Source organism: Oreochromis niloticus, linkage group LG4 (genome assembly GCF_001858045.2).
Source record: "Oreochromis niloticus isolate F11D_XX linkage group LG4, O_niloticus_UMD_NMBU, whole genome shotgun sequence".
Classification (NCBI taxonomy): Eukaryota; Metazoa; Chordata; class Actinopteri; order Cichliformes; family Cichlidae; genus Oreochromis; species Oreochromis niloticus.
Window position 1 is genome coordinate 19,277,167 of NC_031969.2, and position 14,304 is coordinate 19,291,470.

The 14,304-nt window shown below is 42.0% G+C and overlaps 1 protein-coding gene and 1 long non-coding RNA gene across 2 annotated transcripts; one reads left to right on the plus strand and one right to left on the minus strand.

Moving 5' to 3' along the window:
• The first annotated feature begins 336 nt into the window (after positions 1 to 336).
• proza (protein Z, vitamin K-dependent plasma glycoprotein a) lies at positions 337 to 8,313 on the plus strand. Its single transcript, XM_003456372.4, has 9 exons — positions 337 to 506; positions 2,524 to 2,658; positions 2,957 to 3,096; positions 3,216 to 3,240; positions 3,323 to 3,436; positions 3,530 to 3,661; positions 5,151 to 5,266; positions 5,377 to 5,494; positions 7,351 to 8,313. Exons 2-9 carry the CDS (start codon positions 2,580 to 2,582, stop codon positions 7,887 to 7,889), a joined length of 1,263 nt encoding a protein of 420 aa, XP_003456420.1. The 5' UTR covers positions 337 to 506; positions 2,524 to 2,579; the 3' UTR covers positions 7,890 to 8,313.
• Positions 7,917 to 11,995, minus strand: LOC112846797 (uncharacterized). The gene is made up of 2 exons (XR_003219970.1): positions 10,780 to 11,995; positions 7,917 to 10,359 (listed from the first exon to the last, which is right to left on the minus strand). It is a non-coding gene; the product is annotated as an uncharacterized LOC112846797 (long non-coding RNA).
• Positions 11,996 to 14,304: the final 2,309 nt, after the last annotated feature.

The following is a 14,304-nucleotide window of genomic DNA, read 5'->3' on the forward strand; positions in this document are numbered from 1 at the left end:
CACTCACAATATCTTGATGGCAGTCAAACCTGTCTGAAATAAAGCCTTTAAAGAAGATGTCTTGGTATTTTTCTCATCTTCTATTCAGCATCTGCTTTATTAACAGGCATGTGTTTTAAGTTCATCCGTACTATTTAACTCTCACTTTTTTCTCCTTTATTTTTTTTTTAAACTTGAGGCCTGTATTGTCATCTTAGTCACCTGTGCTTCTGGTGTAGTTTTTGGGGGGTTTTGTAGTTTTTTTTATTCAGTAACTTCATGGCTATCTATGCTCTCCGCACACTCAGGCTCTGTCTTGTCTCACAGCGCCCTCTGGTGGTTCTTTTCAGTCATCAGACTCAGTACAAGCTGTAAACAGTGAGGGAAGGAGTGGGCAGGCGCGGATGTAATCAGGACTGTTATTTTGGATCGACAGGCCCGATCCGTCTGCGAGGCCGCTGCGTGTCTCAGAACAACCGAGGCGAAGGAGCATCTACCGGGCCGGCTCCTCCATTCTGTCCGGGGCGGTACGTACGGAGCAGCATTGCTGCTGTGGTTGTTATTGTTCGTAAAATTTCTCCTTCAGGCCTGCTGAGACACCCCGCCATGAAAACAGTGACACTGCTACACTGTAGCATCATGTAGGTGCCCAGCATCCTGCTTACTAAAAGGCGTAGATGCTGCTTTATGTCTGTATTTGTTGTAACACCAACCATGTACCTCTAGAAAGCCGCATAAAAAGCCAAGACTGTACTAAAAGAGCCATTAACGTGCTCTGCTGAAAGCATGTTGTTGTTTATGTTGGGCAGAGGCAGATGTTTGTTTACAATGTGATTTTATGGGTTGGGCCCACGTTTGTCTTCAGAGCTGCTTTGATTCTTAATGTCATAGATTCAACAAGGTGCTGGAAGCATTCCTCAGATATTTTGGTCCATGTTGACATGATAGCATCACGCATTTCCTGCACATTTGCCTCTTCCACCACATCCCAAAGGTGCTCTATTGGATTGAGACCCGGTTATTGTGGAGGCCATCAGAGTGCAGTGAGTACTCATTGTCATGTTCAAGAAACTAGTTTGAGGTGATCAGAGCTTCGTGACGTGGTTTGCTATCCTGCTGGAAGCAGCCATCAGTAGATGGGTACCCCGTGGACATAAAGGGATGAGAGTGGTCAGCAACAATACTTAAGTAGACTCTGGTGTTTAAATGATGCTCAGTTTGTACTTGTGGGCCCAAAGTGTGCCAATAAAATATCCCCAACACCATTACACCACCAGCAGTAGCTGTAAGCTTTGACACAAAGCAGGAAGGATCCATGCTTTCATGTTGTTTCTGGATTCTTCTCACACTACTGTCTGAATGTTTCAGAAGAATCCAGACTCAAACAACCAGGCAATGTTTGTAATGGACAAACTGTAGCCTCAGCTTCCTGTTCTTAACCAACAGGAGTGACAAACCGCATAGTCTTCTGCTGATGTACCCAATCAGATACTTCAGAGATACTTTTCTGCATACCTTGATAACAAGTAGTTATGAGTCGCTGCTGCATTCCTATCAGCTTGAAGCAGGCTGACCTTTCTCCTCTGACCTCTGGCATCAATGAGGCATTTTCTCCCAGAGAGCTGCTGCTCACCAGATGTTTTCTCTTTTCTGGACTATACGCTATAAACCCTGGAGATGGTTGTGCCTGGCTGGGAGACTTTACAAAATAAGATATGTATTTATTTTTTTATTAATGCATCATCACCCAACTGTTTTCCCAATTGTACAAGATCAGACCCTAAATAAAAAGGTTTCTATTCATCCATTTCTTTAATTGTACAACACATAAACTTTATATAGCATCTGGTAAGATAGATGCTAGCCATGTAGTCCATGCTCAGAGGCTCTGAGCCTCTTTTAAAAAAATAAATAACAATAATAAAAAAGCATAAACTTAAAAGCACATACAAAATAAAATATCTAACAGGAAACAAAAGAACAGAACAAAAAAGCACAAACATTTTCATTATTAATGAATGAGTTAGTACCACACACAGCTCAGTGACTGCAGATGTAAATATCCTTTAACCAGATTTGAAATACATTGTCATATAATGGATATCCACTCAATAATAATTAATATGATGACTCAATAATAATAGTAGCTGAATAAGGTAAGTATATGCAATAGCTTCTCTGTCACAGTGAAAGGAAGGAGAAGCAGAGGTACACTGGTTCTTACATGTTATATCTCTAATCAGTTTCTCTAGCAGGTTGGTAGTGCTGTTGTATGCTCGCTTCAGAGAGATCCCCAAATGAAGTGCTTAACTTTATAAAGAACCAGTGAGCCAGCTGCGGCCACTACTGCGCAATAACTGAGTGAGCTACAGCTTCATAACACCCAGGCAGCGATTTTCATTCTTTCTAAGTGACTGCGGCCTTCTAAAACATTAAACAGTGCCCACTTCTTTCTCTGCTGCATGTCCTCCTACTGCTTAATGTCTTTTCCCAACCATCCTCATGCATCAAAAACTCTGCTTCTCTCTGTGTCTTACTGTACAGCGGTCCCTGCATCACTGACACATTGCCTCAGAGCTGGGATACACTTCAGTGACACCATGCTCTTCGTGACCACATCTGCTGCGGTGCTGTGTCTGCTGGCTGGGGCATCGGTGGCCATTCACGCCCCTGAGACAGGTAAGGAGGGCAGCATGGAGCCAGGGGACTCCATAGAGCTCAACAGCGGTCAGTTTTAATAAAAAGCAACGATTTAAAGGTCAGGTTTGTGAGAGCAGACAGCAGATAACATGTCAGAGGGATTCAGTGCTAAGAAAGTCAGGTCAGTGGTTTTATGGAGCAGATGTCTTGGCGCTGGGTCAATGAGATGCAGCTTATTTGGCTTATATTAAGTTACTGGTTAATGGTCTGTTTAGTACTTCTAAGCTATATTGAGTCTTTGATGCTATGATATCTGAGACTTTATGTGTCCCCTCAGTTTTTTTGGACAAGGAGCAGGCAACCTCCTTAATCTCCCGTCAGAAGAGAAATACACCTTCCACTCTGGAGCAGGCTTGCATGGAGAAGGTGTGCAGCTACGAGGAGGCCAGAAAGTTCTTCCAAGACACATACCGCACGGTGAGCCCACTGTTAATCCCCTCCTCATTTCCTCAAACCTCCTTTGCGCCTTTGTTTGTAAAGAGAAAGCCACTGTGCAGCTCCAGCTGTTTACTTACGCCGTGTCATTTCTTCTCCAGGATATCTTCTGGTCAGTCTACGTTGGTAAGTGCATTATTAAAAGGATTGTCCATTATTGCCTATGCATTAGCACTACATTACAGCTTATCAACATCTCCGTGTTCAGATGGAGATCAGTGCGCAGAGAAGCCCTGCAAGAATGGAGCCATGTGTTCAGACAGCGTTGGAGGCTTTGATTGTGTCTGTAAGTCGGGTTTCACTGGAGCCCTCTGCGAGAAAGGTGAGAAGGAGACGTCAGGATTCCGTACGTGAACGTCATTTTTGATTTGCTTTGCAACTTCTGCAAGCTTTCCACTTTGTTTTCACAACACAGACGAGACTCTGTGCACTCTGGAAAAGGACCAGGGCTGCTCTCAGTTCTGTAAACCAGGGTACATATCCTACGAATGCTCCTGCGCCCGCGGGTGGAAGCTCAACACAGACAAGAAACAGTGTGTGCCTCAAGGTACGTCTGTCATGTATCGAAATTACTTTTTTCTGCATGTTCTTTGTTCAAGTTTGAAAAAAAATCTGTGTTTTATGCCTGTGTCTGTTATTTACTGAATAACATGGCAGATTACTAGTCGCCAGTGATTGTGGGTGGTGGAAACCTTTGGCAGTACATCAAAAAAATACATAAAGGTTTTCCATCCGTCTTCTGCCACTTATGTGGGTCTGCATCACGAACATACAAAAGCAGTCTAAGCATAAATGCACAGACCCACTCAGTGAGCCACCTCCTCCAGCTCTTCCAGGATCACTAAGGCCAGCTGAGATATATATAATAAATAATCTCTCCATTGTGTTCCTCTTTGTAGGAAATAACAGAAATACTTCACGTAGGAAGCACCACAGTAGATATACTAAGGACTCCTCGATGTGGAGTGGTAGTGGCTCCACTCTGTGGCCCTCCTGAGTGACAGAGCTCCTCTTGCTGTCTCTAAGGGAGAACCCAACCACCGTTTTCCATTCTTTGTATCCAAAGTCTCATTCTTTCTGTGACTACAAAGATTCTGTGGCCGTGTGTGAGGGCGAGAATGTAAATCAATCAACACTTAACTCTGACACTTAGCTCTCTCTTCAGATATATTCATTTTACTTTCACTGCTGAAACTGCACCAATGCATCTGTCAGTCTCCCCGCTCCACCCTCCACATATTTGAACTCCCCCTCTCAGGTACCAGCTTTTCCCTGACCTGAAGTGGGAATCATGGCCTCAGACTAGGAGGTGCTATCTGTCATTTTTGCTGCTTCGCACTTGGCTGCAAACTGCCCCAGTGCGAGATGTATGTCACATCACTAATGAAGCCAGAAGAGAGGTGATGTGGAGGCCACCCTCCACCACTTGGCTGTGTTTAGAAATTCTGTGACCATTTTTACACTGCATAAAAATGAGGTCACACCAGGATACCACAGTCGATTTAGCATCTCTGCTTAATCTGACAATCTGTCTTTGGGTTGTGGGAAGAGGCTGGAATACCGTGAAAAAACCCACAGGGACAGTGAAAATATGCCACCTTCACACAGCCTCCAACCAACCAGGAGATCTGAACGAAGAACAGCATTGTTGCCTCAACAATGCTGTTAGGTACTATGGAGGACCCCTACACCTCCATAGTACCTCATGAAGAGCTGAATTTATTACAGCACGAGAGGTCGAAGTGAAAATGGCGCTTATAGCAGGAAAAAACAGTTTTCTCTTAGAGGGCATAGACAAGAGACCCATCTGCCCATGTTTGTTTACTTTTTCAGTCATTTTTCTAACATTGTGCTGCTTACATGATGCTGTCAAAGATATAATCAAGACACCCATCCAGCCAGCTCAGATGAAAAGAGGATTTCTGATATTTCCCCACAGACCGCTTTGTGACTACAAAAGCTATTGCTAGATATGCCAGTCGTACTTCAAAAATAATGTAGTCAGAAAAATAATCATAGTCATCTCCTTCTGTCAGTCGAGTACCCCTGCGGTAAGGTGGTCCGTCTACAACCGTTGCAAAGCAAAATGTCCGGAGTCAGCACCACCAACCCTGAAGGAATTGCCTGTACATCTTCAGAATGTCCGTGGCAGGTAGGAGGACACTCATTAACACAAAGACACAATGCTATCAGTGTATGAGTGTGTGTTTCTCAAAGGTATCAAAAATAGATGCAGGGTCTTAACTGTGGTGTTGTTTGCAGGCTGTTCTGGTGAGTTCAGTGTCAGCAGGTTTCTGTAGCGGAGTCATACTGAAGGAGAACTTTGTCCTGACTACAGCTCAGTGTGCCAACAAATACCCATCCTTCCAGGTGGTTGTTGGTGAGTAAACAAAGAGTATATAAACACTGCAAGTAGATAGTGATTGATATGTATTGTACATTTTATAATACATAAATTAGTTTTCCATCGCCCCCCAAAAATGAAATCTAAAATAATAAAAAATTGTTCATAATATGTATACAAAATGTTTAAGTATAGATTCAAAAGGGGCGTATTTGCATTTGTAATGATTTCCATCCTGTATGAAGGAAATCAGTAACATATCCTCCTGAGAACCAGCCAATTAGTTTATGTCCTCTGTAATGGACATTTTGGTCTTTATATCTTTAGACTCATTTGAGCTATCCTACTAAGTCCTGATGTGTTAAATAGAGGACATCTTGGGCTTTCCATTGATATATCATGTGTTTGGGTGGCTTCTTTCAGCTCCAAAGAGGAAGGACATCACAAAAAAATTAAATCCAAAGATTAATTTTCCCCTCGGTTCTCAGGAGGATAAATAATAACAGTACCACAGATGTTACTGTGTGTGGAGGGACCTATCCAAGCTTTCCTTTCAGATTCAGAACAAATTTCTCTCTTTCTTGATTTATGTTACATTTCCACCTGTGATGATATATTATCATTTTTTAATGGCACGAAAAAACACAGACATGTCAGCACACTGTATGGAAGCCAGCATGTGCCCTAAAATATATATATATTTAAGTGAAAAGCCTTTTCAGTCATCAGACTCAGTACAAGCTGTAAATGATGAGGGAAAGAGTGGACAGGCACCGATGTGCCTGTCCACTGACTCCGATGTGATGACTCTTTTTAGAGAAGAGTCATCACAAATTAACGATGCAAGCAGTTTTTAATGAGTACAGAAATAATGTAACATTTTAAGAATATAGTCAAGTGAAAAAGAGTTTTCACTGGACTCTGCAGTGCTAGGCTGTACTATAAGAATTGAAGGGTCTTTAGTGGCCAGACGCTACTAATAAAATGCATTTGGTTAAATTTTCATCAGTGAGTGTGAGCATCTCTATAAAAGCAGAGGTTTTTGCAGTTTGCTGGTCTGGAGCACTTGTGCATTGTATGTGTTAACACAATCTGACCAGGAGTGGACGTCCCAGCAAATTTGAAGGTCGGAATACTCAGAGAAACTGCAAAACACCCAAGAGCTCCATATGAGACTCTACAGGCCTAAGTTAGCGTTTTAAATATTATATTTCCAGAATAAGACTGAACATGTTAGAAGGGTTGTCAGGAGAAAGCCTGTTCTCTCTAAAAACACAATGACAGCACAGCTTAGGTTTATATCTGAAGAAAGCACAAGACTTCTGGAAACAGTGTCCTTTGGACTAATAAGATAAAGGTGGAGATAACTGGCCAGCACACAGCATATCAGCACAAACACTCACAGTAAAAACTGTTTTATTATCAAAGACTGACATTTATTTAGCTTACATTGTCTGCTCAGAAGAAATAGCATTTACCTAATTAAACACAAATCCACAAATTGAAAAATTCTACCATTTTATAATCGTTGTTAAATAAAAATAAATATAAAAATAAATCCCATCAAAAAAAGAAGTTTCCAAAATTGTTACTTTATAATCATGAATATATTACATCAGCAGATTAGTGTGTTTATTTAAATATGGTTTCTTTTTGAGCTGCTATTTTAAAATGTAATAAAATAATTATAATCTAATAATTATAATAATAATAATAAAGCTATTAATATAATAAGCTGATAGATATTTTTGATACTTTGTTATTATTGCAACAGCTCTGCACAAGTCCAAAACTGAACTTGAGCACAGAAGTGCAGTAAATCCTGTGCTGCATGCCGGTTTTTAGATTTTTAGGACTTTTAACATCATCGCCCTTCCTTATCTCCTGCACAGGTAAAGACGGCTCTAGCAGCAGTAATACTGAACAACAGACGCTGTATGTTAAAGTGATTCATGTCCACCCACGCTATGTGGAAGGTCGCCCTGAAAACGACCTGGCTGTGATTGAGCTCCGCGACCGCATCGTCTTTAACAGACACATCATTGCTGCCTGTCTGCCAGAACGAGACTTTGCTGAGAGCGTTTTGATGGCAGGCGACTACACAACAGTGGTCACTGGCTGGAAGGAACCACAGCAGGGGTCTGCTTTCCAGGGCCCGCTCACTCTTAACACCCTGGTGTACAACAAGCTTCCCATGTGTCTGGAAACTCACGGAAACTTGATGACCAACAAGATGGGCTGCACTGCACCTCGTGAGAACGCCGACTGCACCATGAGCTCCGGCAGCCCCCTGCTCACCCCGTACAGGGACGTGTTCTTCCTCACCGGTGTGGTGAGTCAGCCAACAGGGGCCGACTGCAGCAAAGGCTACATCTTCCAGAAGGTGTCGCGCCACCTCGGCTGGCTGCGGCAAAGAATAGGTTCACGTTAGGAGCGGTAGTCAGAGAGCACACTGAGGTTATTGATCATTGAATAGGATAATACAGGTTAATAAATAATAAAACAGGGAAACTGAATATTTTCCTCCTTCTAACTTAGTCCCTTCTTTATCCTTGTCCTTGTGTATTTTAAAAATTTCAATAACTAACATAACATGTATGCTGCCATCTCCATTCCTCTTTGGTGTGTCTCATTTATCCACAAGGTGGCTCTCTGGTTACATAAAGACAGAAGCACTCATTACATGTATCCTACAACTACAGCAGAAACGCGAGAGATGTGTGAATTATTCAGCATGTGTTTTGTGATGTGGACATACCGTTTTAATAACCTCTGAGCGCTGTACTCGTTGACATGCACCTTATAAGACTATTACTCGTCACTGTTGTATGAATGTAATAAAGTGTAACACCTCACCTACTGTCAGCTCTGTCATTGCGGTTATAATTATTTCAGAACTTTACATATAAAGGTAAGCTTAAGATGTGCCATAGTTTGTGGGAGATCATCAAACACAAGAACGTGGACATTACTATTAATGACAATGTCAAATGAATATACAGGACTGTGCAAAGGTCTTGGGTTGATCCCTGTTTCTTTATTATTCTTCAGCACAGTCTGAACTCTCATTGTTTCTTCTAATTTCTTTAAGGAGTGTTCAGGAATAGGTCTCCAGGTTTCTTGAAGAACATTCAAAGCTCTTCTTTGGATGTTGGATGCCTTTTGTTTCATTCTCTGTCAAGATGATCCCAGTAATGTTGAGGTCCAGGTTCTGTGGAAGCCATCCATGACTGATAGTGTTTCAGTGCATGTTTTTTCCATCCAGTTATGCTTTTTACAGCATTGGCAGTGTGTTTGGGGTCATTGTCATGTTGAAAAATGAAGTTGTTCCCAATCAGATGCTTTCCAGATGGATGCATGATCGTACTTTTCTGTGTTCATAATTCCATCAATTTTGACAAAGTCTTCAACAAATGCAGTTCCAAACCATGACAGAGTCTCCACTATGTTTTACAGATGGCTGCAGACACTCACTGTTCTATCCTGACCTCCTCTGTCTCCTCCTATGTCTAATTTGGAATAATCACACCATAAGACTTGTTGCCACTCATTTACAGTCCAGTTCTCCCCACTTCCCTTTCCTAAGTATCGCTGCTGGAGAGCCTTCCTTGCATTGAGACCAACTGAAGGGCCAGATCCATCTCTCAGGTCCTGTTCATGCTTGGACAACTCCTAGGTCAGTGTTAAGAAACACTTCTCTGAAAATTATCAGGCACAACAAGTGTACTGAAAATCAGTGAAAAAACAGCTAATGTCCAAAGAAAAACTTTGGAAGACCTTCAGAAACCCTGGAGGACTGTTGCTCTGGCTCATTGGAAGCACAATATAAAGACATGACGGGTGGCTCAAGACTTTTGCCCATTACTCTGTAATACATCAACAACAATAAAGAATCTAAAATTACAAACTGATACTTAAAATATAATTCTTCCACACCAACCACATTCCCACCACGTTTCATATTGAAGCTCTGCGATGCTGTACCGTGTTTACATCAGCATGCTAACACGGTAACAGCATGCTGTTTATCATGTAGAACCACGACTGACATGTTAATTGAGCATATTAGCATACTATTTGCTCATTAGCACTACCCACTCTGGCTGATGGGGGTATCATTAGTTTTGTGGCCATTTGGTTAGAAGCCAAAGTGTCATCAGGGTCATCGTCTTCGTGGTCTGATGAAGAGCAGGTGTGCTCGAAGCATCACACCTTTCATGATGCAGAGAACCGGTAAAAGTGACTTCGTGCGAAATGCTCAAAATAACAACCACTGCAGCCAAGACTTTTAGTTTCGTTATGAGGGATGATTTACACATTTGCTCAACAACCAAAAGGTCTCTGGATCGACTACAGGTGGAGATGCAAATCTCTGTTGGGCTTGCATCATGAAGGGGATCTGGTTTAAAAGTTCATATCAACCTATGAGACAAGAGGAGAGCTGAAAGGATCTTCTTCTTATAAAGAGGAATCATTACTTGTCTGTGTTTGTAGCGGGGATAACCAGGTGTACACATGGTCAGGTTGCTAGTCCATCACAGGCTGACAGACAACCACAGACTTGTGTGTATGGTTGTCTGTCAGCCTGTGATGGACTAGCAATGCTGATGGACCACGGCCTGTATAGAATCACCAATTGGCCTAATGAGCTTGCCTTTGGACTTTAGTTAGGAAGCCAAAGTCCCCGGAGAGAAACCAAGCATGGGAAGGGGACAAAAACATGCATGCTCTGCACAGAAAACCCCCCAAACAACCAGCTTAGCTATTTAATGCACTACTGTGCCATCCTCAGGGTAGAAGCTCCTCGGGAAGGGAGGGGTGAAGTGCAACATATTATACTGTTAGAACAGCTCCCAGTCCACACACAGAGTCACCATCCACCATCTTCCACCATCCGCTATCTGCAAAGAAATAAGAAATGCATAAGTCACATTAACTGTATGAAAAACAACCTGACAAGCAAAACCAAAATCGAAAGCTCAGAAAGTAGTGAGACTTCAAGACATGATCTTCCCACAAAATAGCAGGATGTTTAGAAAATTAATTTTATCTAAGGTAAAATATATAATGGGACCGTGGGGCAAAATTACATGTTTGAGAACAAGTACAAAGTCTTGAAGTTGACAGAGGCAGTTATTTTACAAGTAAACTAATTTACAGGCATGTTGGTTTGTGTTTAAATATGACGCTCTGGGGTGTGAGTTAAAGCATTAAATTTGCAGTTTGCATAATTTACATACCACAGTAGCGGACTATTGACAATCTGACAATCTAGACGTCTAATATACCCCTTTCCCCCCACTTAGACAATATTAGCTTACCCTCGCTGTGACATACCCCTGTGTTGTCTGGCAACATTTTCCCACAGAGCCTCTCCCTCTGCAGTCTTCTCACAGCCTCCCTGGTGAACAAGGCCAGGCCCATGTCACAGAGGCAGAGAAAAGAAGAGGCAGAAGAATGGCCAAGAGAGCGGGTAGGAGACGCCACATAACAACAAAAACCTGGCCTGCCACTTTTGATTGGAAGCTTGAAAAGGACAGCTCGGAAAGCTGGGGCCCACGTTGGCTGTTGCTATGGCACTCACCTAGGAGATGGCTCCTTGCTCCCAAAAATGGCAGCGCTCCTTTTGCTGGGCCGTCCAGCGGAGATTCATATGAGCGGAGCTCCTTCCTTCCTGAGTCTGGTCCCGCTCTCTCGTTCTGACAGTTCCGTTTATGTGATCGAGCTCACAGAGCCGTTCAAAAACACACACCGAGCAAGGTGTAAGCTAAGGAGTGCAGCTCTCCTCTGAGCTGCAGAACTTAGGCTGTGAAATGTATCAGTTACATATCAAACAGTCACTGCATCTTACCCCGAGAATAAAACCTCAAATCTGAGCAAATGGGGAAACGAGGACGTGATGGGAATGCTGAGAGGGAGGAAGATGTTTGAGAAGCAAAGTGCTGAGGTGCAGAAATGGAGAAGGACTCAAAGATGAAGAGCAGCAGATGAAGAGATTTGCAGTGTTGATACAGAAGAGATGACTGCCATTGTGCTGATGGATTGATGGACTTAAAGTATATTAGATATGAATGCAACATTAACAGGGTTGTTATTACTTAGGGAAGCTTTCACTCTACACAAATCAAATGTTACTTTTATTGGACAGGATTGCTGTGCACTGTTACTCAGACTACACTGTGTCAGTGGTGTGTGTTTGCATCTGGCCAGGGTACTAAATCAGTAATCCCCTACTCACCCCCAAACCCAGAGAGCATTTGCATGCTGTGACCCCAAATCCTTGCTAGTGTGTGCAAGAACATGCATGTAAGTATGCATAACACATGGATGCTTTTTTGGGGGTTGGGGGTGGACATCAAATGACAGACTTTGGGAAGGATTATCTGTCTGTGTAGTGTCTGATCCACACATGGGGGGTTAGCATTATGTCTGCACACTGAAGGCAGATTGACTGTGTTAAAATCTGATGGGCTATGTATGCAATCTGTAAAGGCATCCCTGTGATCTCGTCCAATAATCCCCCACCCCGAAATCCATGTCCCCAATCTTTTCTCACTTCAGGACTTCACACATACGGAGAGCTCTCCAGTCAGATTGGGTGAAAAAAAGGAAAAGAAAAACAAAAGCTTTCCCCCTCCACCCAACCCCACCCCTAACCTACCCCTATGCAAACTCATCCGCACGCCAAACACAGTAGCTTCTACTTCATTGGGTAATTGTGCAGAAGAGTGGAGGTAACGTGAGACCTCGAGAGGTTACAGCTAGGGTTGAAAGAAGTGTTTGAAAGAGAAAATATGAGACAGGCTGTAGACTTTTATATAACTGCAGCAGTCTCCCAGATATCAGCTCAGCTGTTTGTCTACAGACATGCTAGTGCTTCTGTGAAGCTGTTTGTGCTAAATGCATCAGCATGCTCACAGTGACTATAATGAGGGTATAATGCTTACTATGTTTACCATCATGCTCACATGCTAACATATGCTGAATGAGCCAAAACAAGCAGTTTTATTGGGATTAAAGGGGAATTGCCAAAAACTGGAATTCCTGCAATGGCCTGGATCCAAAACTAAATCAAAAATCATGTTAAAAATGGCCATATTTACAATAGAAATTAATATACATCCAGACATCCATCCATTTTTGTTAATTTCTTATCCAATCCATGTTAATTGGTTTAACTTCAGCAGCACACTAAATGATTTTGGTCTCTAATGCTAATTTTCCCAGTCACAACATTTGAACGATGGTTACATTTTAACATTTTGGAGTTGCTACAAGTTTATCTAGACTTGTAGATATGCCTAATTAATGATGTGATTGCCTTGATTGACAAGTGGGTGTGATTTAATTTTGTTGACAATGTTCGGTTGTACTAAAAAAACATTCAAGAGGTCTGCTGTTCAGCTTTTTCCAGTAAGTTTTTGTTTTTTTGTTTTTTGCCAATGGAAGTTAGTGTCCCATTTTGCTGAATCACAGTTCAACCTTAGTAGCCAGGATAGTCATGTTGTTGTCATGTCCATCCATTATCATTTATTTTCTTCCACTCATTAAATTTCATGATCATGGAGCCGCTGGAGTGAATCCCAGCTGTCTGAAGGCTTCAACATAGGGTAATGCCATGATGACTATATCCATCATTTATATACAGTCTCTAGATAAACTGTAAACTATCATAAACTAAATAGAAACACTAAGAGTCAATTAATAAACTTTTCAGTTCTTATCATTTTGCTAACATTGTCAGATATGTGGGATAAACTTGGAGCACAGCTGGGAACAATGGCAGCGTTGCAAGTTTTGTATTGTTTTCATTGTTTTCAGACTGCATGGGTCAACATGCCAAACAAGCACACTCATTTATAGAATACCTCATTCAGCAGTCATTTCCGTTATACCACATATCACACACACACATTACAATATGAATTATTTTTAACATATAAGAGGTAAAAATGTTTAATCCTTTAAACTACTCACACTGTCAGACCATCATCCTTTAGTCCCTGTGCTCAGCAAATTCATTGACAGCACTGATCCAAGTCCTGGCAGTTTTCTCTTCCTGCTCTATTCTCTCCTTCCTTTTTTGAGCACTACTTTATTTTTTCTACTTTTTTACTACTCTGTGTTATTTCTGATAATAAAAGATCATTAAGACACTGCAACTTTAGAACACACCTACAAAAAACAAAAAAAATAAGATAAAATCTTAATGAATTTGACAGCGCTGGCAATGTTTCTATATTTGCTTTTCTTTTGTCTACTCCCGTGTGCTTCCTGTAGTTGCAGGTCTTCTGAAACCAGACCCAGTCCTTGAAACAGGCTTTAAAAACAACATGTCACTTTCAGCATGTGGGCGCAGTGACTGTGGATGATAGAGGAGGAAAGGTAAATCCTGGAGCTGCCTTTATTCCCCTGACCTCACCCTGACCTTGCAAAGGTTAAACCGTAAAGCCACTGAGAAACCCGAGGAGCTGAAAGAACGATCTCCAAAGCTCACTGGGTGAAAACGAGCACACAAAAGTCCGTGTTGTGGTCTTTGAAGAGGTCAGATAAGAAGAGGTGTGTGTGTGTCTTTGTGCAGAGTATCCTGATATACTGTATTGTTTTAAGATGACATGACTAGTTGACATTTAGATGATCTTTGCCATTAATCCTCTTTCTTCGGGGCACGGCTACCTCAGAAGGCCATGACCTCTGCAGGTTTAAGGAGGGTTTATGTCAGTGTGGTGGACAGATAGGTCTGGATTATGTGCAGAATGTACAACCTTTGGTGCTGTAGTTTGCAGTTTCCATAAAGTCAAGGTTATGATGAGAGCAGTATTTAAAAAATAAATAAATAAAGGAGG

What these genes read in the sequence shown, in the direction of transcription:
- proza (XM_003456372.4), top strand. Translation starts at nt 2,580, where the DNA reads ATGCTCTTCGTGACCACATCTGCTGCGGTGCTGTGTCTGCTGGCTGGG. An exon ending in TCCAAGACACATACCGCACG is followed by an intron (nt 3,097 to 3,215) that starts GTGAGCCCACTG and finishes TTTCTTCTCCAG; the next exon opens with GATATCTTCTGGTCAGTCTA. An exon ending in ATCCTTCCAGGTGGTTGTTG is followed by an intron (nt 5,495 to 7,350) that starts GTGAGTAAACAA and finishes TCTCCTGCACAG; the next exon opens with GTAAAGACGGCTCTAGCAGC.